This window comes from Melospiza melodia, chromosome Z (assembly GCF_035770615.1).
Source record: "Melospiza melodia melodia isolate bMelMel2 chromosome Z, bMelMel2.pri, whole genome shotgun sequence".
In the NCBI taxonomy this organism is placed as follows: Eukaryota; Metazoa; Chordata; class Aves; order Passeriformes; family Passerellidae; genus Melospiza; species Melospiza melodia.
In genome coordinates, this window is record NC_086226.1 from 45862906 (window position 1) to 45888414 (window position 25509).

The 25509-nt window shown below is 40.2% G+C and overlaps 1 protein-coding gene across 1 annotated transcript in view; it reads right to left on the bottom strand.

Moving 5' to 3' along the window:
* Window positions 1–20976, bottom strand: part of GLDC (glycine decarboxylase) — a 38508-nt gene extending 17532 nt beyond the window's left edge. The window contains exons 1-9 of the mRNA XM_063180176.1: window positions 20773–20976; window positions 20594–20672; window positions 11159–11294; window positions 7054–7218; window positions 4253–4330; window positions 3553–3700; window positions 3126–3322; window positions 1876–1972; window positions 823–928 (exon numbers count right to left, since the gene is read on the bottom strand). Coding sequence (XP_063036246.1) covers window positions 823–928; window positions 1876–1972; window positions 3126–3322; window positions 3553–3700; window positions 4253–4330; window positions 7054–7218; window positions 11159–11294; window positions 20594–20672; window positions 20773–20976 — 1210 coding nt within the window. The remainder of the gene's footprint in view (window positions 1–822; window positions 929–1875; window positions 1973–3125; window positions 3323–3552; window positions 3701–4252; window positions 4331–7053; window positions 7219–11158; window positions 11295–20593; window positions 20673–20772) is intronic.
* Between the last annotated feature and the right edge of the window lie 4533 nt (window positions 20977–25509).

Sequence of the window (25509 nt, forward strand, 5' to 3'; positions counted from 1 at the left end):
GTAATTCTGATACATCAAATCTGACATATATACAACAGCAGTGTTGGTATATGAATGCAATAAGGACAAAATAATAAGATTGGAAAGATATTAATGGATATGAATTGCCACAGAACTTGCCATAACAAAGTTTAGAGTCTTAGGGTTTTTTCCAATAGGAAGAGGTCTTCTGGCTATCTGGCAAATAAAGTATGGATGTTTCTTACAGTAATCCCTTGGTTCCAAATATTCCAGTTTTGTATAGCTCCTTCTGACAGCCGTGGTAGTATTATCAGAGAAAAAAAACCCTACCAGACCACATAGTCCAGGTGCAATCATTATGTTCTGCTACAGATTTTGTGCTTTTCTTCAGCTATTAAGCTTTGGGATTTCAATGTTTGTAGCAGATATGATACTCCACCCAATTTAACTGAAATGTTTCTATTGCTTTAATATAATTTATTACCTTCCTTTGCTATATTATTTATACTCTGTGCAGATTTCTGTGAGTAAGCTAGGATGGTCCATCAAAAGAAGTAGATGCTGGCAGAGACCAGTTGAACAGTACTGTCCAGGGACTCACTCTGCAGACTTCTGTTAAGTTTCCCAAGAAAACAGAAGGAATGACTGCAAGTTCTTATCACACAGACATCTTATTCTTGGATGTCATTACCAGAACTACACAAAAACCATCAGCTGAGAATTTTGTATTAAAATGGTGCCTCTCAAGTTGAGAGAGCACACATCAGATGGACACCGCTGCTCTGCCCTGCGAATTTATTTAAGATGTGTTTTTAAGGGGTAAACGTTTTAGAAGAGTTTCTGTAAACATTAAGTACGCACCTTCAGCCAAGATTAGAGCAGCATTGTGTACGCGTCTTGCAATGTGCCTTAGTCCATCCGACCCATGGTATATCCCAAACATGGCTGACATGTTAGCCAGAAGAGCCTAGGATCCAAATATAGTTCAGGATATTGTTATTGTGAGCAAAGACTACTTCATGTCAGTTCAGTGGAAAGTTTCTTTAGCACCCAGAGAAAACCACACATCCTCAGCTGATGTTATAGCTACTCATCTCCTGCCTACAAAATAAAAGGAGGGAAAGGCAACATACTTTTATGAAACTGTAAGGACTGTTTATTAATTCAATGCTGTTTGAAATGTAATTGTTTTAGCAATTAACATATACTTAAATTCAACTACTGCAACAAAGATCTTTAAAGACTTTAAAGTCAAGGACCAGTACAAAAAAAAAGTAGAGTATCTCCTTAATAGTAAGTATATAAACTTGTGTCAATAATAATCTCTTCTCAAAATCTGTCACAACATAAGAGCAGGAGAAAGGCAATGCTAGGAGCAAAAAAAAGTTATGACTCTGGCTGGCTGGAGGTCTGTGGAAGTATGCTGAAAATAACTATTTTGGATACTGTTGGAACTCTGATACTTACTTAATCATGGTAATTTCCTGTAAAGATATTACATTGATGATGTAACATTCTTGCATCAAATTGCATAGACAAAAAATATAAGTTGTGACAATTTGAGTAATTAGTTTTATAAATTAAAAGTTTATTTCTTCTGCCTTGAGTTGGCAGAAGACCATTGGAATTCTCTTCTACGTTCTGAAAAGTTCTGTCTTGCTTATAACAAACATGCCACTAAGTGGTGTTTATGCTACAAGACAGACAGATTCATGACACTGCAAGAATTCAGGACTGCAGTAAGGAAACAGATAGTAAAACTGTCTTTTCAAGCAGACCCCATCATTCAAAACAAATGAACAAAGACCAGAATATTTTTATGTCCTTCATTTTTCTACTAAAATCTCTCTAAAGTATAGGTAACTTGTTGTTCAACTTGTTCCTTTCTAGCCCTGAAAATAAAGTGTAAGTTACCTGTGCTGTGCAGATGTTGCTGGTAGCTTTATCTCTCCTGATGTGCTGCTCTCGTGTTTGTAAAGCAAGCCGGTACACTTCCTTCCCACTTGCATCTCTAAGCCACAAGTGAAAATGTTGCTTCTGTTACTTTAAAATTACAGTTATTTATGACACAGAACTTTATACATGCTAACCTGAAACTAATTATCCGTCCTCAGAGACAGAAGGGTGCTAGAGAGAACAAAGCATACGTCAGGACAGTTGCAATATCAAACAAAGCAAGACTAAAGCACCTCTAGATTTCTGTTTAACTACAGGAAATTTGGTATTTGCCTTAAAATGATAGAGATTATTGCAGCTATTTGAACTGAAAAATAACATAAATTGAATATTCCTAAGTTTATTGATAACTGTGAATGTTTTAGTTATTTTGGTTACTGGAGTACTTCTGGATAGCCTCTGTGACAAAGATGTGCAGTGTTCCTAGTGACAATTACTTTGCATTTCAATTATTACTAGTTTGACATCTTCTCAAAATACACAGTATACATCACTATCAGCAATTATCAGAAGCAGATTTTGCACACTGTTTCTCTGCATAACTATAATTTGAACTAGATTAAGTTCCTTCTAGATTATTTTGGAGGTTCGCTGAATTTTCTACTTCTTTCCATTTACGTTTTATAAGATTGGATGACAGAGAAAAAGTCAATACAAATATGTGGAGTAAGTTAGCTTGCAAAGCCTCCTGCCGTCACAATGAATCCACTCTGCTTTTGGTTATCTCTTCATCCCACAATGCCACAAGAACTATAGACAGTTCCACACAAATGGAATTCTTGAAGCTTGCTTCCTCAAAACTGAAGGGAACTTTTAGTCTCACCATTTTCAAACAAATAGGGTGGTTAGTACAACACCATGGTCACCTGTTGTTCACAAAGGCTGCACAAGATGGTCATAGGGTGTTTTTTATGGTTTCTTATTTGTTACTAGGATCTCTGAGGGGAGACTTTAGACAGGATATCAGGTAAACAATTTTCAAATAAAGGTTTCCAAACCATTGGAACAGGCTGCCCAGGAAGTGACAGCATCACCATCCCTGGAAGTGTTCAAAAAATGTGTGGATATGACACTAGAGAACATGGCTTAGTGGTGAACATTGTGGTAGGCTGATAGTTGTACTCGATGATCTTGAAGGTTCTTCTAACCTTAAGGATTCTAAGACTCTATGGCTTCAATCTTCACTTCATGGCCAAGGGAGCCCTTACCTTGTGACACCCACCATTCTGCCCGGCATCATTCTCACTAGATTTTCCTTCACGGCAAAGAATGCTGCATGGGGTCCCCCATAGCACAGCGGGACGCCAAACCTCTGGGAGTTACCCAGGACAACATCTACCCCAAACTCTCCGGGAGGCTTCAGAATACAGAGGGCCAGAAGGTCAGTAGCACAGCAGGCGAGAGTCTGAGAACAGAAACGCACAAAGCAGTCAGCCTCTCCTCTAAAGGAACGGTGTCTACATGCGAGCTAGGTTTTTTTATCTAGTTTCAAACAGCACCACATCACTTGCATGGAGCTGAAGTGCAATGGTTGTAATGGTTATGAATTGCATGTAGCTGAGAGGGTATCTCATTAACACTTAGCTTTATGAAAATGGCTGTCAGATTGATATCTGTGTGACCAATAAAATTTACCCCATTCTGATGGGCTCTTTCAACAAGTTCAGAGAAGTCTTCAATCTTCCCTTCAGTGTCTGGATACTGAAATAACACTCCACTGACATCCTTTCCACTGAAATCCATCTCATGGGGTAATTTGAGCTCCGTAATAACACCTGTATAACTGGAAACAAAAACATGCAGAAGGTAAAATATTCAAACCACCTCCGACCTTGGAGTCATACTTAATAAGATGTTTCCATGGAGTCATATATGACTCTTTTCTTTAACATACAAAGACAGTTGAACATCTTTGCAGCACTAAGCACTGAGAAAGTTTCACATTATGGTATATAGTACTGAAGAAGAATTACATTTGATATCATCATCAGAAATAAGAGCAAAGCAAAAAGAGAATGCTTAAGATACTTGCTTCCTAGTAAAAGAAAAAAATGACCAGGCTGAATTCAACAGTCAAATGTATGCAGTTATGCAACAATTTAAAGGAAAAATTAAATATTTTCTTTTTATTATATGTTTAGTCTCTTTTTAAACAGCTTTAATTTCTTTGCAGTTGTATTTGAACTAGAAGTAATGTCAAATTATAACAGACTTCTGCTTTTAGTTTGCAAAGAAAGCACAGGCCAGAAATGTTAGTTATACAGCAAAAAGGCACAGATGGAAAATGATTCAGTGTAAGGGACAAGATATGGTGGAAACTGGAGGAAAACATTACTTTGCTCTAGTTTGGACCACTGCTATAGTTTGAGGGTGGCATCGGGCATCTACATAGAACTTTCTCCTTTTGTTGTGTCTGTTAAAAAAAAGAAAAAGAAGGTTTACACATCAATAATATATTGTTTCCCATGGAAATAAATTAGCTTATTTTCTAGAAGTGAGTTTTTCTATGTAAAAAGGCAGTTGAAAATATTGGTTATTATAACCAGATTAAGTGTAAGATTTAAGAATGTTTCTGGCACATTTAGATTAAGAAAGTTCATTTCAGACACTCAAATGAGAATCATACATGGCAGAAATTGAAACAGAACAGGGAGCTAATTTCAAAAGCCATGGGAATGGCTCCACACACTCTTTTAAAGGAATACAAATGTGGTCTTTAATACAGACTTTTCAATGTTGCCCTGGATAGAAAAAAAAAAGGAGCCATTCAAGTAGGGAGATGAAGAAGATGGGTCCCTGCTCACAGCAGTGGGGACAGAACTACGTGATCTTTAAGGCCCCTTTCAACCCAAACCATTCTGTGATTCTGGTAAGTGGAATTTTATGTCACAGGGAGGCTTTAAACTAGTGAGTAGTTAGAAAACTATTTTTACACATATGAAACTATGATTACACAGTCTCTGCTGTGTAATCACCTTCCTGATACACAGTTATGAGTGACCTTCAATAATTTCTCATACTTATTTGATTTGCAAATCTCTTTCCTGTGGCCCTACAGCAGGCATCCATGAAAGTAGATTTGTATATTCCAATAAGAGTTTCACTTTTAGCAACTTAGAATTATGTACTCCACACTCCACAGTCCTTCAGATCATGTGATAAAAGGTCCTGTGCATACCCCAGAAAGGCAATGGCAGGTGGGGGAGCCCAGATAACACCCTGTCCCTGCTGCTCCCGGGTGCTTCTCAGGGAAAATCAGCCCAACAGAGACCCATCTCCACAAGTGCAGAGGAGCAAAGAGCCCACCGGGTAGGTGGGATTAATTATCACAGGCACACCATCTGCGTGCCTGCCCCCACTTGGCAAGTAGACATTATGGGATGCACAAGAAAAGCATCTGGGGATCACAGACATGTCTTATTATGACATGTTTAGGGGGGAAATAGTACAGTTAAGTGATTCTGTGAGCAATAATTGTAGCAAAATAGGGGAGTAAGGGGATAGACTGGGACAGTCACATATAAATAGTTCGTTGCTGAAGTTCTTCACCTAACCAGTGAAGTCTGTCCTCTCTTGTTAAATGCCTTTCTGATTCCTTTCATGGATAAGGGGTCTCCATATTCTCTGCGTGTGCATGTGTGTGTGTGTGAGTCCCACTGGAGTCAGACCACAAAGGATCCACATTTCCATAGTGCAGCAATTGAAATGAATGGAGGGAGTGGAATGGAGTGAGTGCCAGCAAGTGGAGCAGCACATCAGCCAACAGGAGCTCTTGTGTCTGTGGAGGTATCAGTGGGAGCAGGTGTGTGTCTGCCAGGAGCTGGGCTGTATCCTAGGTGGGGTGACTAGACTCTTCCCAGTATGTCCATGTCTCTGTTGTACAAGGGAGGTGGGCACAGTGCTCTGGGATGTGGGCTCATCAGGGTGAGAGGGAGGGATCCCCCCCGGCATCCTGGTAGAACTCCTCCTCCCAGTGCAGCCCAGGAGATTGTTTGCCTATTGGCCACACACTGCTGGATTGTGCTCAATCTGGTGTCACCCAAACCCCTCAAAGGCCTTTTCAGAAAAGCTGCTTTCCAGCCTGCCAGACCCATCATGTACCCCATATGCCAGGGGTTGCTTCTCCCCCAGCTGCAGGACTTGGCACTTCCCCTTGTTGACCTCACAAGGTTCCTGTCAACCCATTTCCTCCAGCCTGTCCAAGTCCCCCTGGAAGGCACCATGACTCACTTGTCCATCATCTGATCCTTGAAGTTCTGCACCACCAGCAAGTTTGCTGAGGATACAGTCTGCTCCATCACACAGATCATTGACTGGACCCAGTGTTGCCCCTGGCTTGTAACTGTCCTCCACCTAAAGTTCATGTCACTGACAAAGCATCCCCTGGGCTGACATTCTGACAGCCACCAGCCCACCTCATCCAGCCCATAATTTTTGGTTTCTCAGTGGAGATTTAAGGGAGACTCCCCACTGCTCTCCCCTCCCAAGCCAGTCACTCAACTGCATAAAGTCATCAGGTTGGTCAAACATGACTTGCCCTTGTTTTAATTCATGACTCCTTATCCCCTTCTTGTCCTTTACATGTCTGGAAATGGTTTCCAGGGCTAGCAGTTGTCTCATCATCCCACTGAGGGATCGAGGTGAGGCTGACTGGCTGGTAGTTCCCTGCATAGTCATTCCTCCCCTCCTGGGGACAGGAGTGTCATTTTCTTTGCTCCACTGCTGAGGGACCTGTCCCAGTCACTGTGGTTGCTCAGACACAACCAAGGGGGGCCTTGTATTGGTGTCAGGAGGCTCCCTCAGCAGCCACGGGTGCAGCACATCAGAACCTGTCTAAGTCCAGTTTGCTTAAGTGTTCTCTAGCCCAGCCTTCCTCCAACAAGGGTGAGTCTTCCTTCCTCTAGAATTTCTCCCATGTCCTTAGTTTTCTGAAGGCCTTAAATGTCTGAGTTAAACATTCACATCAAGGCTAGGAAGTTCTCTGGGGGATGGCAACATGGACTCCAGCTGTTTAGTGAACTGCTCATGGTAAGAAGGCCGCACTCAACATCAATCCATTACCTACACAGGGATAAATGCCTTCAAATTCCAAAATTACTTCCTGCTTTGATTTAACCACACTTTTAAACACAGTACCTGTGACATAATTGCATGGCCTCTGCAGCAGCTGTCCCTTCATCCAGCAAAGACGCGTTAGCCACATCCATCCCTGTGATATCACACACCATTGTCTGGTAATTCAGGAGGCTCTCCAGCCTGCCCTGGGACACCTCTGGCTGGTAAGGAGTATACTGGGTAACCCTGTCGGAAAAAAGTTCTGAGTTTGGGGCTAAGAAAACACATGTGTAACAAAGTTATGGCAATATATAACTGAACTGTATCACATAAAAAACAAATAATATTTAATTAAGAATAGAATACAGTTATCATTGCAATTTTTACCTTTTGGCATTGATTTAACTTTTTACAGGAAAAGAATTCTGTTTCTCCATTTTGAAAAGAGAAATTACTTTTAAAGCAGAGGTGTGAGGGCATTATGGAGAAGGACAGAGTAATTCTGTCCTTCACGGAGTGTGAAAGAATTAAATCAAGTCACAATATTCAAAGGAGAATGCGTTGTTCAAGCATATCTAGATATTGCCACAATTTTTCAACACTGTTTCTGAAGACCTTTATTTATTAAGTCTTCTCCAACCTTTTAAGAAGAAAAGCATTTGACATTTCTCAGAATCAAGCTCAGAAGTATGCAATCCTTGTGCAATGACAGTTTCCATATGTGTTAGTGGAGGGAAGTCAGACTGATGTAAGTTTTATCTGTTGTCATTTGGTGAAAAAAACAGTAGTGCAATATAAGCAACTCCTTCAAAAATGCAACAGTCTAAGGGACACACTCTATTGTAACGGTCCAGAAAACAAAGCAGCATGGGTCCAGGAATGAAAGGCAAAAACAAAGGTCAGGCTCTCCTCTCTGCTGGAAATTTGGGCACTGGATTACACAGTAGCTAGGGACAGACTTTACGCCAGGTTGAATTTAGAGTAGCAGCCAGAAACAAGCGGTAAGTGCAAACAATTGTGGCCTCTCTTTTCTCGTGATGGAAGAAAAGAGTAGTTAGTTTCCCTAAAAGGGCAGTAGCAAGTCCTAGTCTTTTGAAAACTGAAGGTATAAGGTTTCCAGAAAGACCCCAATATTTGGAAGCTCAAGTTGTGTAAAGTCAATAGAAGGTAAAAACCAAAGATCTTTTAAAAACATGCTGGAGAACTTGGTATTGAGCAGGATGAGAGAAGTAACAAAATAGTAAGGTGAGAGAGAAAGCAGGAGAAAGTCTTGAAGAGAATTAAAAAGCTAGAAGAAGGACATATTCAGCAAGTGAACTCAAAGTGTAATATATTATGCTAATACATTAACCATCTAATTTAATGAAACATCGGCTTGAATTATTCACATACACTATTCAGTATAGCAACAGAAAGCAATAGCTATGTATAGAGTACATAAATCTTGATGATTTTCCCAAAACCTGTAGGGGTTTTTTTCTCAGTTTTGACCAGTTCCAGCACTAAACTAATTATCATCATATGACTGCATAGTTCACAAGTGAGACCAAGTTGCAGACTGCATGTAGCTTTGCTAATCCCAATAGTAGGGCTTTTTTCTCCACAGCAGCTAAACCCAGTGTTCAGTTTGCCAGATAAACTTTCACTCTAGTAGTATCAAGATTTCTTTTCTGTGTGGTCCCCCTGCCCACTCAGTTCTCACCAATAAAAAGAATCATTCCAAATGCCTTTGCATGAGCAATGACTTTTATTGATTAGTAGAAATTTCTCTGTACCTAAAGTTTTACAACCATGTTTTCTCATGTTATTTCACCAAAGGGCCATTTCTTGTATTTTAATTTGCAGATGGAACTAGAATTAGACTAACAACAAGAATTAAAACATTGTGATTAATTGAAATGCATTAGAGAACTCCTCCTCCACATAGCTGGGAAAGTACACTATATTACAAAACAAAATTAATGAAGCCTTATGACTTTGATGTTATGGTTTTGAATGGCCAACACAGTTGAACTAAAACAAATCAATTTCAGAAAGATGGGAAAAAAAATCAACCAAGAAATCTTGAATTCCAGTACTGCCACAAACTACTATGAAGCTTAACAGTTCCACAAATAAAGACACCTCTTATAACATAAGCACACTTAGTTAAACACTCATTTTAAAAAGGGTTTTTTGGCATTTTTTAAGCATCTACATGTTTTAATTGATTCTACTTCTCTACAAGTTCTTCAAATAAAATATCTGGCTTTAGTCTGCATTCTGTGTTCTGCCTGAATCTATACTACATGGTAAGTGACTTTTTAAAGTAATTTAAAAGCAAGCTCTCTAAAAGTAATTATTGCACAGTATGTAGCTATTTTCAGAATGCAATGCTTTCATTACATTCTGAGTGTTACTAACTATCAAGTTTAATAATTTACACTAGAGATGTGAAAGACTCTCAAGGATGTACCATGCTTGGTACATGTTTGTATTCTTACACATTTAAAGTCTGGAGGCAAAGGAATCAAGTAAGTTGGACTTAGGGAGACTTTTAGTTGCTCTAACAAATGCCAAGCAAAGCAAACACAATTTATGTAAGGGAGGCAGAATAGATCAGAAGCAATAAGCCTGAGCTTGTAGTATTTCCCTTGGAGCTGCAATGTGAAGTGTGTCAGCATGGAAATTGTTACACACTCAGCAGAAATAAGAAGTCTGATTTTTTTAACAGCTTCCATAAAGCCTGCATAGTTGTTTTAGCATACATGCATGCACACATATATGCTTTCTCTCCAACAAATATTTTAGCCTTCGCTTTAGTCATCTAATAGTTTAACTTTTAGCCATTTAGTTTGGCTTTACTGGACAGTGCAAGATCAGATTTCTGGACAAACTTGTTTCAGTAACACTATATAACTTTTTAAGATTGAAATGTCTGCAGTTCATTTTCTTCCACTTATTTTATAGCTATTCTTGTCTTTGCTTCTACCAACCAATAATTTGGTTTCCTGGTACTGTATTGAAATATTTAGAAGGCATGTGTTGCAAAAAGTGAACAAGGATAAGGCCAAATAAAACCTTGCATAGATGTATTTCATAGATTCCTTGACTTCAAACACTGCAACTTTTCCACCAGTGATGCAAATAGAGCCAACAAATCTAAAAATAAATAAGACTTAGAGGTCTACAGATATGTAGACCCATTTATGGCAACCCAAAGTATAAAAAACTCATAACATCTAAGTAACAATGACTTTTTTCACTGAGTGATATGATCCTTTGGTTCATTGTGGGGTTTTTTGTTGTTTGGGCTTTTTAAAATATATATAAAACCTTTAAATATGGATTTTACTAAAATAAAAATTACTCAGGAATAAAGTAATTTAAGTAAGGTAACTCATTTTAATACAGTATAAAAGAAGCATTTTAGTGACTGGTGATAGGGGAACTTGTAAACTAAATGAGAAAATGCAGGATGACATTCAGGCTGCTGGAGAGACCACATGAAATTTAGCTTTTCCTGTTGCATCATTCCTGACTTACAATTCTTTAGAAACCGAATTGACAACAGGATGATCCAAACCAAGTACAATATTCTCAGCCTTTTCATAAATGAATAATATTATTATGGTAGTTCAATGTCACTGCTGTTCACCAAAGAATTATTTGGTCAGACAAGACGAAAACTCACTTTATGGGTAAACATTAAAAAAAAAAAAAAAAAAAAAAAAAAACCAAGAAAGATATACTAAGAGAAGAGACTTTAGAATTTTCTACTTCCTTAGAAGTTTCTTACTTCCTCATCACAAAACCATGATCATAGTATTGCATAGTATTTAACTACCTCCACCCAAATTGCGTACACCAGTGGAGGAGGGAGCTGGTTTGAAGTTAGGCAAAAGTTAGGAAATAATTACTTTCATTTAAGAGGTAATTCTCTATACTTCCTTAAAGCAAACATGTAATCTTGTATTAGTTTATAATATATAGGAGCTGTAAATAGAAGCCATAAAACTAGTGGCATATTTTATAAAAAAGAGCATCTTCTAAAGTAAATTTTAAGCTTTACCATGAACAACACAGATCCTACACAGTAGGATACACATCATTACCAAATATATGAAAGCTTTAGTAAAAAAAATAGGTTTGTGGGACAAATGTGTACTTATACATACACATTTAACAATAACATGTGTTACATTACCATCCTGCATTCTCCAACAAGTTGCGCGCGATGGGCTGAGGCACTGAGCAGTTGTAATAACCCATGCCTATATAGGACCGCCATATCTTGTTCTTCTTTGCAATATTGTACAGAGTTTCAAGAATTTCATTTTCACCTAATTGGAAAGACAATACGTCAGAATGCTACAGCTACATGTAACAGTAACAGTTTTTAGCCGAAATGTCTTCTACCCCAGTGTAAAAAAACCATTGGTGGTGCAAGTACAAACAGTAGCAGAATGAAGTGCAAGTCAAGAAGAGCAAACATAAAGCAGTAAACAGGTAAAACATTCTAGGGAAGTTTAAATTCTGCCAGAATTTTGAAAATGCAACACCTGAATAATAACAGGGTTCCAAAGCAAGTGGAAAGAATAGTGAGAAACAGCTGTAGGCAGAAGGAGCTCCTTCTGTTCCAATACAATGTACATTCAACCCAGAAGAGGCCTATCTTGCACATGCATTAAAGACACCAGGAAACATTTTCTCTTAGCTGAATCTTTCAGAATCTACATTGTTTGAAGCTATTGCCATGCACAGCTGTCATTTAGTGTTTCTATCGGAGTCATATTTGCACAAAGTGAGCTTACACCAAGCACCCAGGAGAATTTCTTAGTATCATAGAACTTTATTTCCTCAAATTTTCCCTAAATTGCTGATAAAACAGAACAGTTCTTTCAATTCAATTTTAGCATACTTCACCAGTTTATTTAGTAAAAATTTGTAAGATTATTTCTAGTTAATCCCATTCCAAATGTGATTAACTTTCAAATGAGTCTGTCAATCTAGTTTGAAGACATTACAAAAGAATGATTTTGAAATACATAGAATGAAAGTATTTGCATTCCCTCTCTCCCCAAACCATAATTTACTCTTTGGTCTTGCTTCTCTGTGTCCTGAAAGCAGTGCAAAAATCACACTGAGTCAACCCGTTCCTAGCAGTCAGTGAATAATGCTACAAAAATCTGCCAAACAGTCGTATTTTAAAAATGTATTAGTAGCTGAGGATGCAAAAGATGGTCAGTAGACGATCTTAAGATCACACGACAGGTCAGCCCAACCTAACAGACCTGGTGGAACTGGAAACCAACCCTCCTGGGTGAGGGAAACAGATGTTTTTTAATTCTTCCCCCACATCTGACCTCAGAGTCTGCTGTAATGGGACAGTTACAGCAAGTTCTGTTCCCTCTGCACCGCAACTTGAAGATGTCACTTTGTAATACAACGCCACAAATCACAGAATTAGAATATCTCAGGCCCTGTATGTCTCAAAATCTATTTTCTCTCTGTAAGTTACTCCAGCAAGAGATATCAAGTCAGAATAGTTAATTTTCTAGAATGCAGTGGTAAATAATTATGTAGGGTTTGAATTAATTTCTAGAGCAACCACAAACAAGGATATTAGAACTTCAGCTCTGATTTCAAAACATGATTTTTTCCTTTCACTCAAGTTGCTGCTATTGCATTTCATGAATAAAGATTTTTTTTTTTCAAAAATCTCCAGGTTTTCAATTAATTCCTTCCACAGTCACATTACACCTTTCACAGAGTTTTTAAACTGATGTTAAGTTCTCATTTCAAAGTTCATTTCTTCTCTGCCTTTTACTCAGTGTTGCCATTAGATCTAATGTATTTCTGAAGACTGATTTCTTAGTTTCAGTAAACTGCAATTTTTTTTTCTGGAGACTTGTTATATGCTTATTAGGTTTTAACTCAGCAATGTTCAGGGCAAAGTTTCTAAACTAGTGAAAAACTTCACTCCCCAGAACTTCTCCCACAAAGTTTTTTGTAAGAGAGAGGCAATTGTTTAAGTAAGCTTTAACATTGTAGAGGCCTTCCTCTACCACTTGCAAAAAGTTTGATGAAAGACAGTTTGATTGCAATTTCAGACAGAGGCTTGTGCTCTTGCATAATTCAAACATCAATGATTTCTTGGAAATGGTAATGAATTTCCTTGTTTAATTCCAAATTGCTATTGAAGGCAGAAGTTGGCTATCATTTAACTTGCTCGCTAGCTCAATATCACACACAAAAATGCACTGAGTGCAGTTTCTGCAGTAAACACATACCACAAATACTGCACAATGTGATAGATAACATTTCCTTTGTTTGCTCAAATGGGCTTTTCTTCTTGAGTTATTTCTCTGCAATTGTAGCTAACAACAACTACACACAGCCATTTAGCTTGTGCTGGAGATCTCTGAAATAAACATGCTTCCAAACTGATTGAAGACACAAAACCAAAAGCCCAGAGGGGTTGCAAGCAGCTTAGGTAGAGATTGTGATTAAGAGTAGAACCACACTCCATCTAGAATACCTACACTGAGAGGTTTTAAGACTGAATATATTTTTAATCATCACATTTTAATGAGCTACCTGCAAAGACAGCTTCACAGTTGATTTTAAGCAGGGTGGCAAAGTATGGGAGGCCATACTCCTTCCGTTCCTGCTTCACCTTACTTCCCTGCTCCTTTGGTCACTATAAGGGCAATGGCAGCAGTACAGCTCAAAATACATCTCCCACATTTAACACACCTCTTTGAAGAGGTCAGGGATAAAGACTCCTTATCCTTTGCCTTCTACTGCCTTGAAGCACTTCATCACAGCATATCTTTAGAAAGACAGCTCATAAATATAACTGCAGTTCTGAACAAGGGAAGTCAATAGCCCCTGATTTATACATTAGGCTGGCTCACCTATGACCAAACATAAATCCATGAAGATTTCATTAATTCAGTGTTTACTTTACACTGATAGGGTTCTGAATTTAAGTAAGAGTGATGCAGGTAATGGTGAGAGAAGTTAATACAGAAGCTGGAGTCCAAAGACCAGAGAGCAAGGCAATGAAACAAGCCATGCTTACCATTACCCCCAGCACCAACAGGAGGGGATGGAGGAGATGCAGCCAAGCTCTTAAAAGCTCTGCATGCATAGCAGGAGGGCCAGAGCCTCAGGCTGGAGATAAGGACAGCTGGGGCCAGGAGGACAGTCCAGCAGTGGGACAGGGACTCCACCTTTTGAGGTTTTATGTTCTGATTGAGTAAAGCCATGAGCAATCTGTCTGACCCCACAGCAAAGCTTTGGGTAGGGCCTAGAGACTGAGCTGGGTCTGTCTCCATCAGCAGCCTTATCTCCCATTCTGTCAAGCCTAGGTTTCAACAGTGTATTCTCATAATGTTATTTGTGAAAGGGGCCTGACTCATTATTGAACAATTTGGAAATAACTAATGCTAATACAAAGGCAGATGAATGTGAAACACAACAGTGATCTTATGTATGGTTAAAAATTGATTTTTAAATTAATAATGAAGTTGCTGCTTTTCCAGTTTGGTCCCCAAGACTGTCACCAACTCTGAAAATAGCAGACTTTTTCCACTGTATAAAGTATATAACTTGGAGCATATGCAATGGAAATGTTGTGTTATTCTAAATATTTATTAATTTCTTTAAAACATATAGGATTCTTAAAAATTTTAATTACATAGTTCAAAAAACATAGCTTGAAATATTTTTTGGTTATGTGACTAATTTCTTCTTAATTCTCCCAGCAATAATCCCAGCAATGAGATTAAGAGCTAATATGCAAAATGGGGAAATAAAAAGAAAGAAAATTTACTATGTTTAAGTAATGGTTGGACCCTGGCCACTGTCACACTCAGCTGTTTGTTTCCAGTGTTCTAAGAAAAAGTGATTGAAATGGCTTTACTATAGACTCATTTTATTAGGTGTACAATAAAAATTCTTTAAGAACCTTGTTCAGCAAAAAAATTGCCAGCAAAGTCCCTGCAGTTGATCTTTATTCCCCTCATCAACTCATTAGAAATTATGATCAAAGGCAGTACTAAGAATAATGTCCACTGCTTTTGCTGTATTCCTTTCCTATAACTGGAGAAAACTTACTGGAGGTCTGAGAGGTTCTGCAAGGGCAGTTCCAGATTGCTACAACTACAGATAACAAAGGCAGAATATATCTCAAAAACAGTAAGAGGGACTGAATTATCAGATCACAAAGTGATCTACTGTTATTTTTGCTGGTGTTTTTGTAGTTAGCACAGTAGACTTGCCTTGAAGTTGTGAGATACCTGCAAAATATGGCACTAGAGAAGGAGAGGGAAATGAAGAAAATACAAAAGGAGCAGTTCAAGTTATACAACTTTAACCATGCCATACTAAAAGAAGGTTACTATTTGTGTGATATATTATTCACTTTATATCAGATCTTTAAAAAAAATCTAATCTCTGTGATCAAGGAAGCAAGATCCCTAGAACCACTGATAAAAGGGGGATTAATTTATTTCCCTTAATTAAGTATTCAATTCAATCTCTTTTAAAAAACCAACCCAAAGCCAGATTATATTGAAGAAAAATAGTTCCAAAGCACGGTCAGGCACATAGTAATAAAGCCGTTAGACAGCACAAGGAAAGCGCATGTTCCAGGTGCTGTGTGCCCAGCTTCAAGGTAAGGGCAGAAAACCTGTCTGACACTAGGGGATGATTATAAATTCATCCAGAATTAATTTTTAACTAGCGTTTAAAATGTAAAATCCTATTAAAAAAAGATTCACTGCAAAAGGAGCTGCTAATTTGGAGACACAAATAGTCTTTATTACATTGTAACTGCTTCTCAACAGTATTGCTTCTAATAACGTTTAGACCGGAGACCCAATTGCATTCTTGAGATTTTAGGAACTAATGCTGATAAATTCTAAAATTTGAGAATGTACCTGGGAATGTTTGAGAAAAAAACCTGGTGGAGTCCACAGAAGTATTTGTTTAATTCAACCTTTTAAAAAATTCAACTTCTGAACTAAAAAGTATATAAACATATGCACAAGACCTATCCATTACATATAAAGATGGATGTACCATGGCAGCATTGCAGGGATAACTATGACTGACATAGACAGTAGGTTTGTAGGGATAAAATATAGATTAGTCATGCAAGACAGTACGTTCCTTTACTTCAAATAGGTCAATCACGACATATGTGCTAATGTACCTTCAATACCTAAAGAAAAGCTGATTGTTCAATTTCCTTACTGTAGCCCTGGGAATAAAGCTCTGTAATACCAGCTGATCCCAATTAAGAATCAAACAGATGTCTAGTCTTGTAGTAAATATTGACTGAACAGAAGTTACATGCCAAAATTAAGTTTTTCCTTAACTGTATCTGCAGAAAAATCTGACTGTAAAAAGGCCCCTCTTCCAGAATTAGTTGAGGTACAGATGGTTTTACAACAGTCAGCGGACTCATGGCAAGAGACACTTTTAAAATGTTTTGGGTTTCTTGGTCCCAAAATGGACATAGCTAGTGCTTTCATCTTTCATACCAAAGAAAGGATTTTATCTCAGAAACCTCTTAGCACAAGACACAGTCCATCTCTCCTCCATCACTGACAATGGCAGTACATGGAAAAAATCTGCCAATACAGATAACACTAAAAATTATTGAAAAAGCATTTTGAGTGTAGATGCACTTGTACCATCAAAGCTCGGCATTTACCAGAATGGCTGGTCATTCAGATTTAAGAAAAACAGACTATGGAATCATTTAGGTCGAAAAACGCCTCCAAGATCATCATCTCCAACCTCTGATTGATTACCACACTATCACGTAAACTATGGCACTGAGGGCCACGTCCAGTTGTTCCTTGAACACCTCCAGGAATGATTCCTCCCTGCACAGTCCGTTCCAATGCCTGACCACTCTTTCAGTGAAGAAATTCTTACTGATTTCCAAGCTGAACTCCTCTGCCACAGCTTGAGGCCATTTCCTCTTGTCCTGTCACTTGTTCCCTGGGAGAAGAGGGCAAATCCCACCCAGCTATACCCTCCTTCCAGGCAGCTGTAGAGAGTGATAATGTGCCCCTGAGCCTCCTTTTCACCGTCCTGAACAACCCCAACTCAATGAGCTGCTCCTCACAGGACTTGTGCTCCACTGCTTCACCAGCTCTGTAGATTTTCTCTGAACACTTTCCAGCACCTCAGTGTCTTTCTTATAGTGAGGGGACCAAAACAACACATGATTCAAATTCTGGCCTCACAACTTAAGCACCAATCACAGGGGGTCAATCCCTGCCCTGCTCCTGCTGGCCACACCATTGCTGGCACAGGCCAGGATGCCATTGCCCTTCTTGGCCCCCTGGGCACTGCTGGCTCACGCTCAGCTGCTGTCACCAGCACCCCCAGGGCCTTTTCCTGTGGCAGCTTTGCAGCCACTCTGCCCCAGCCTGTGGCACTGCCTGGGGTTGCTGTGCCCCAAGGGCAGGGCCCAGCACTGGGCCTTGTTGAGCCTCACACCACTGGGCTCGGCCCATGATCCAGCCTGTCCAGATCCCTCTGCAGAGCTTTCCAGCTGACCTGCCCTCAGGAAATGTCCAGGTAAATAAGGTTAAAGACTTTCTCTCTATATACATGTTATGTCCTTCAAAGAAGTAATGAAGCTTCATTCTTCACTGAAGAGTAAGTCTGTGCTAAAATGTCTAGGAGAGACAACACGAAAAGAGTGTGCTTCTACTGAAATCAGAGGTTTTATTTATCATCAGTGGAATATGCAATGCCATATAAACAAGCTCTTTAACACAAGCTCCATCCACAGAAGCCTCTTTTTTCTTTTTTTTTTCCTTTACTGCTATTGCATACACACATTTGATTCATTTTCCTTATTTTGGACAACTTGTGAGATTATCAATGGAAGGATCTGTAATGTGATCTTTTCTAGTGACACACGCTGAATCAAAACTTGAAGATTATATAACAAATGTACACATCAAATATACACACCTGAGATGAGGTCTACAGCTAAGAAAGCTTTCCAAAACACCCAAATGTAACTGCAGGGACCCATGATACACAGACAAGCTTCTTATGGTGAGTGTGTGGTTTTCTTGAACGACATGTCTAATTCTATCTGTAAGGATTGACTTCAGTGAGACTTCAACGTAAGCTCAGCTGTGTTTGTTACTATAAAGGAGTAGCTCTAGCACAGCTCATTTGTTCAGCTGCACTCCAATTTGTGGAGTCACTATGATTACATTTTTGAATTATAATGACAAGTGGAAATTGCTGTATTTGTAATATAAATTTTATATATGCTGAAGCTCATTGAATAACATGTTTTGCATTGCCTTGTTTTGTTCTCTCTTTCCATGTGTGAGAGCATTCATGCAAATAAAAACAAATGTTTAAGTTAGAATAGAATAGTTTTCATGACACTGCCCAATTTTGCTAATTCCCTTTTGTAAAAGGTATATGATACAGAAATAATGCCCCATCCTTACATAATAAATACCATCCTGGTAATTGGAAAGTGTTCTAACAGTACATTAAAACAAACTTCACTCAGATTACAACATGATGGGTACAAGATGTGCGTGTGTTCAATGTGATGGTGCACAACTTTAAGCTGAGGCTTTAAACATCTCTTTTAAAAGCTGTGGAATTTTCTGCTACCAGTTCAGGAGAAAACTAGTGACAAACAACTTCACATTAAGCTATAAAAGGCAGTCCAGAACACTGGCTGCAGAAGAAAAACACAGTCATGTACAGAAAAAAAGGTTTTCTGTACCTCATGCAAGCATCTCTTTTGAAAACTCACTGTAGCATGCTGTGCAATGTGAGACTCTGCATCACAGTCACATTCTTTCAAAGTTTACTCTAAGGGAACAAGAACAGCATAGCAAGTGGAGCAAAATGCCAGTGAACTAAATACACTGTTAACTAATGAGGTCCTGTTACACAGTGAGAACTTGCCTACAACAGGACATCAACTAACGCACCACTGTGTAGGAGACATACACTCAAAATTACTAAGAATCAGTATTTGAGCACTGCATAAAGACTGTGACTTAGGCTGATGCCACTAGTTTAGTTTTTTAGTGCCCACTACCCTGTAAAAATTTTGTAAGAGTATCATATTAATTAATAATAAAAACTAATTATTAAAAAAAATTGGAAGGGCTTCTAAGCCAGAATTATTAGTGACAAACTGCATTTCACTCCTTCTACTGACCTAAAAATATAGTAACCTAAAAAGTTTTTGTCTTTGGGGTCAGTGAAAATCCCTTCTTAGTCAGGGAATACCTTGATTAAAACACATTAGCCGTAAGGAAAATGCCAAGCACTACTTTCAGCAGTTATATAGACACAAGAAGGCTGTTAAATTCTTCTGCTTCTCTACCCAGCCTCTCACCTTTCCAATAAGACAGAAAGTTCCAAAAGACTAAAACACCATTGTACTAATAAAACATTTTAGAGGTAGAAACTATCATTCCCTGTTGTATCCCTCCTGGCTAGACTCTGCCTTTTCAGGGTCTAGTTTTCCTGGCTGTTCATTGTGGTGCTGCCTCTCACGCGTGATGTCATCTCAGAGTAACCAGATTGAACTGGCCAGGAACCTCACCGGAGCGGCAGGCCTGAAGTTTACACTCAAATTACAGCACACGGATGAGCAATGAGAAAATGCCTGCAAGCTTTCTACGAATCAGGCAAAGGATTGTGACACAAAAATGAAGTTAATACTGATGTAACTGGATCCCATATCTGAATGGCCATTGAGCTTTGTTAGTTTTAGTGTAAGTGTTTAGCATTGAGGATTTTAAAGTGTTTCTTTCACTTACAGGACTTCCAGCATCATTGTCACAGATTTTGCGCTAAAGTGCAGTTATGCAGATAAAAATTTTGTACTGTGCTAGCTAACTCTTCAAAATGTTAATATCTAAAGCCTCATGAAATCACATTAAGTTTCCTACAGCAATTTGCCGAATTACTGTAGTGGCACAATAACTGACTCAGATGTTTAATATTCCTGCAGTTTACACATAACACTCAATTAGACAGATTTTAAAGTCTGGCCATTAGTCTACTGTGTATCCATACTACGGAGACAAAGACTTTTCATGTTATTAAGATATGCAGATTATTATTGGGGGGGGGGGGGGGGGGGATGTCGGGGACGAGGAACGAGGAATAACAAAGAAATCCTGCAGATACACAAGAACAACAAAAAGACAGTGGCTCAGTCCACATTAAGGGGACGACATTTAGTCATACTTTTCCCTACACATTAGGCTCTTAGGATAAAGTCAATGGAGCACTGGACCTCCAAAGGGAGTTTTCGAGCAGCCCCTGTCTGCTACACATATTTTCCTACCGATTTCCGAGAGGACAGCAACAAACGCAGCAGCCAAATTAATCTACGGAGTTGTTCGGAGAAGAATGAAGTGTCGGTGACTGTGCTGCTACGCTTGTTTAAGTCTTACCCTGCGCTTCTGCTCGGGCGGTAAGATCAGACCGCTACACGGGTCAGGGGGACATGGGGGGCAGGGGGCGCGCCCCCCGAGTGCCCCCCGCCCCGCTGGCGGCCGGAAGGGGCCGCGGGAGGGAGTCCGGGAGCGCCCCGGGCCATGCGGTCACTTACAGACGTGGTCATCCATCCTCAGCGGCCTCCGGAGGCGGATGCTGGCCGGGATGGTTTTGTCCATCAGCTCCTCGACGCTCTGCAAGAAGCGCCCGCACGCCGTGGTCAGCTCCCGCGGGGCGGCACAGCCCGCACCGGGAGCGTCCTGCCGCGCAGCTCCCGCCCCGCACGGCGCCTACCTGCACCCCGACGGTTCGCAGCATCTCTCGCTTCTCCTGCTCCCGGGGCCCGATGTGCCGCCGGGAGAAGTCATCGTGCCGCGGCAGGAGCTGCTCGATGCACCGCGCCGCCTCCCCGCCGCCCCAGCGCCGCTGCCCCGCCGCCCACAGGTGCGGCGCCCCGCGGGCCGCCAGCCGCCCCCACCAGCGCCCGCAGCTCTGCATGCCCCCGGCCCAGCGCAGCCCAGCGCAGCCCGGCACGGCACCGCCGGGAGCTCGCACTTGAGAGCGGGGGCGGCGCGGCGCGGCCCCCACCGCCCGCGCCAATGGGGCCCGGGGGCGGCGCCGCGCTCGGCCCGCCCGCCGCCACCTGCCCGCCCGCGCCGGCCCTGACCCCGCGGGCCGCCGCGCCGAGCATCCCCCGCCGCACTGCCCCCGCGCTGCCCCGGCCTGCGGGCGCGCCCCCAGGGCATTTTCCCAGCAGAGAGAGTTTTCGTTCACAAAACGAATAGGAGAAAAAGGCTTTTGTGTTTCCTTAGCAGAGCGTGGAGTTGCTTTCGAGCGGCGAGCTGTAGGATGAGCAACACTGTCCACAGCTGTTACCGGGGCGTATGTGTGGGTGTTTATTACTGCTTTAACTTCTGGTGATGCTAGTCTTGGGGAGCAGAGAGGTAACTGAAAACTACTTTCCCCCATTTTTCAGTTCTGTGTCTCTCTGGGGATGATATGATCATAGTTACAAACTTGTATGTTGGATTATAGAGATGCCCACATTTCTTCATCTTCCAGAACTAACCCCAGAGTGGCCACATTGAGGATATATATTTGAACCAACATTTAAATAAAATAACAATGAAAGAAAAAAATCCAAGTTGTTCTTTAATTTCATCTTAATTGTATCACAGATCTACTGCCTCCTGAATTTAGAAAAATAACTGATCGCTACTTCGGAACCTAAAAGTGAGTTTACTTTGCACCAAAGATCATTGATTCATGCAAGCTCTTCATTCCTGTAGTAAACATGAAATTACTTCTCTGATATAATCTGAGCTATCATAAATACTGTATTATAAAGGAAAAGGCCCTCACAAATTTATGCTGGTATGTATTTATGCTGGAGTAATGATTTGAGTCCCTGGTTTCAGAATCAGAGGTCCCCAAATTAAGTGAGCTGGAGCTTGCTTTGAACAGCAAAGCTGTTTGCTGCAAGGATTCATGATACAAATCCTGTCTTGACTTTACTGATAGCTATTAAAATACAAATATATGTTGCTTTTCTCCTCTGTTTATATGTATTGCTTCTCTACAAATATGATAGTAGCAGGAAGGACATTAAAACTTTGCTATGGGTTTTATCTTGAAATCATATAAGTGAAATAGAAATATTAGAAATATTAGAAAAATGCATTAAAACCATGATAGTAACAAATTAATTCCCATTATGACTTTGTACCTACATAATTCCTTTTTAAAGCGAGTCTAATGCCTTTGGAAAAAAATTGGAGATTGTGTTCAAATATTCTTTCAGACTATGTTCAAATAATAAGTGTTCTTAAAAATGTATCCCTTTTCTCTGTCAGGTAGCATCAGGATGATATTTCACACAAGACATTACAGTCAGCTCATTCAAAATTATAACTTTGCCAGAATTGTTTCTTCAATGTGAGGTTAGAGTTTTATAGCTATCTCTAGTGCTAGGAAGTAAAATCTGAGGAAATACAGAAGCATCCCAAACAATATCTTTTCTATCCATATTTCTTCATATTCCAGAGCTAATCCAGATTTAGTTCAACTTGAAAACTATGCATTGGAGCAGGAAGACTGGAGAGGTGTGCCGCACAGTAATGTCAAGGTATGCCCACTTCACCTTGGAAAACACCACATCTGGAGTGCTTTGTTAAGCCACTCTACGGATAATGCTTTTTTTATTCAGAACCTCAGCACAGAGTTCAGCTTATCATGGGCTATGTGTAATCACTGTGATAGAGATACAAGCCCGGTTTATGTGCTTGATCAGCTGAACAGCTCTTCAGCACCTTTTTGAAAACTATTATTTATTGCCTTAGCTAGCAAAATAGGAATCTTGAACAGAAGATGCAATAGAAAGTGAAGCTTGGATATCAAAGGTGACTTTGATATCAAATCAAGAATAGCTAGCTAGTCTTGTAGCTTTGAACAAATGTATCATTTCAAAATACACAGCCAACAAAACCAGCTTTTTTCTTCATGTGTATCAGCAGAAGAAAAGAGGTTTCTTGGAAGAGAAGAAAGGATTGGGAAACCGCATCTTGCCATTATCACAGCTGTTTGCACAAAGCTCAGAGGTGCAAATGTCTTTGCCTGATGAGCTGACCATGTGAGCTGCTATGCAGCTTTTTGGGACATCAGTTTTGTTAGACTTTAAAAGGAGTGCCCTATACCCTTCAAATCAAAGTGACATGTTATATGTACTTTCTCTAACATTGATGTTTTTAAGCTTTCTTTGAATGTCTTGACCCCAGTTGTGATTTAGATAAAAGATCTATTTCAGTTCTAATATTGCAAGTTCCATGGGTGGTGATGGGACTATTCTTCTGTGCTCTTTTAAGATAATGAATTATCAAAATAAGAAAACTGTGTTGTATTCTTTTAAGATTCACTCCAGTTCCCTCCTATAACCTGCAGAGGAAAATCTATGCCAGCTGATGTGCCTCTGCACCACCGTACCACAGAACACAGAGACTGGGTCAGATTACAGTGTTATCTGTAGTCATAACCAATTTCTGATTCTGGCCAGTAACAGCTACCTAAGGAGAAATACAAGACTAGGCAAAAAGATATATTTACACCAATCTGCAGTATTTTGGTTACCATCCTGGTAACTGAATCCTTGTGCATTTCGTAGTCCTTAATGTACCTTTTTTCCCAAATTTGTTCAGCTGATCCATGTAAACTCTTAATGGAATAAATATAACAGTTTACTCTTCAAAAGCAGTCATATTATAATCCTCTCTTCCTTTATCTAAATTCCTTAAAGTAGTGAAAAGCACTCATAATATTAAGGACATTTCAACAAGTAAATCAAAAGAAAAAAATGTGAGTAAAGACAGTCCAACATATGCTGGCTTCTGTTCTGATGCAAGATTTGTTCTGTAGAAATTCCTCAAAAGAAAGAAAGTTTTTAACAGTTTAAATTACTACCTCCATGGTTGCTCCTGCTTATGGATTTGTACTGTAACTGTAAATGGGTTTGGGTTTGTGCCATATTGCTGCCTTTTGATTTGAGACATCTTTAACACAGATTTTTTTCTCTTCTGGAAATATATCTGTAACATGATTCTTTGTTTAAAATAATATTTGAAAAGTACAATGGCTGTAAGTACATAAAGAACAATACAGCTTCTTGTCCATCAACACCTCCAAGTCATTCTCTTCAGGGCTACTTTCAATCTATCTCTGCCCAGAAAGCATTTGTGTCAAAGATTCCCCTCATCCAAGTGCAGGACTTCACACTTGACCTTATTGAACTTCCAGAGGTTTACACAGGCACACCTCTCAAGCCTGTCTAGGTTGCTATGGATGTCATCCCTGCCCTCCAGCACGTTGACTGAACCACACAGATTGGTGTTGTCATCACTGGTCTCTACATGGACATTGAGCAGTTGACCACAACTCCTTGAGCACAGCCATCCTTCACCCACTGAGTGATTCATCCACTAAGTCCATGTGTCTCCAGTCCCGAGACAAGGATGGTGGGCAGGACACTGTCCAATGCTTTGCACAAGTCCAGGGATATGATGTCAGTTGTTCCTCCCTCATCCACCAATTCTATAATCCTTCACAGAAGGCCTCCAAACAGGCACAATTTGCCCTTAGTGAAGCCATGCTGGCTGTCACAAATCACCTCCCTGTCCTCCACATGGCCTAGCATGGTTTCTACAAGGATCTGCTCCATGGACTTGCTGAGACCATGAGATGACACTGACTGGCCTGTAGTTCACTGCGTCTTCCTTATTTTCATGTTTTCCAAAATGGTTATCCTTCCTATTTTCTAGTCAGCAGGAACTCCAACAGACTGGGGATATTTACTGAATATACCTGTAAGTATCCATGAATATTAACCTTGGAGTAAAGCCATTCCAATTCCATTTAATGTGTGGACAAATGCTGAAGAAAGAAAGTGTCAGAAGGTTTTTAAGGTACTAGGTATTAGTTTGTTTTTCGCATTTCCTCTGTCAGAGAGCACCACAGTCCTGCTTTTCCCTCCAACTAGGTGTTCCAGGAGTAAAGAGCAACTCCAGGGCATGGTCCCACAGGTAGAGTCATATCAGGGTGAGCCAGGTGTTGGTAGTAGGATCCATTGATATTCCCAGGCAAGAGATGAACCAAGTCCAGGCAAGAGCAATAGGAGATGAGACTACAGGTAGGACAACAGACCAAGTTTCACCTTCAGTCTGAAATCCATGCAGCAGACAGGAATAAAGACAGTGGCAATGGACATCTGAGAGATGCATTCAGGAGGAAAACTAGCCACCAAGTGGGTTTGAGGTCTGCCCAGCTAGGCGGGCCAGACAAGGCTGGAGACCAGCATATGGCAGGACAGCTGAGGGTCCAGGGCTGTGGTGAAATGGAGACCTTGGTTCACAAGCAGTGTGTGCATGCCCTGGCTGAGCCTGGTCAGGGTCAGTAGATTCCAGAGGGGCACTTGGTGTCTGGACTTTCTTCTGTAACAATCACATGGTTCGGTAGGGACCCTCTGTAGGCTTTGCCCTAGAATAA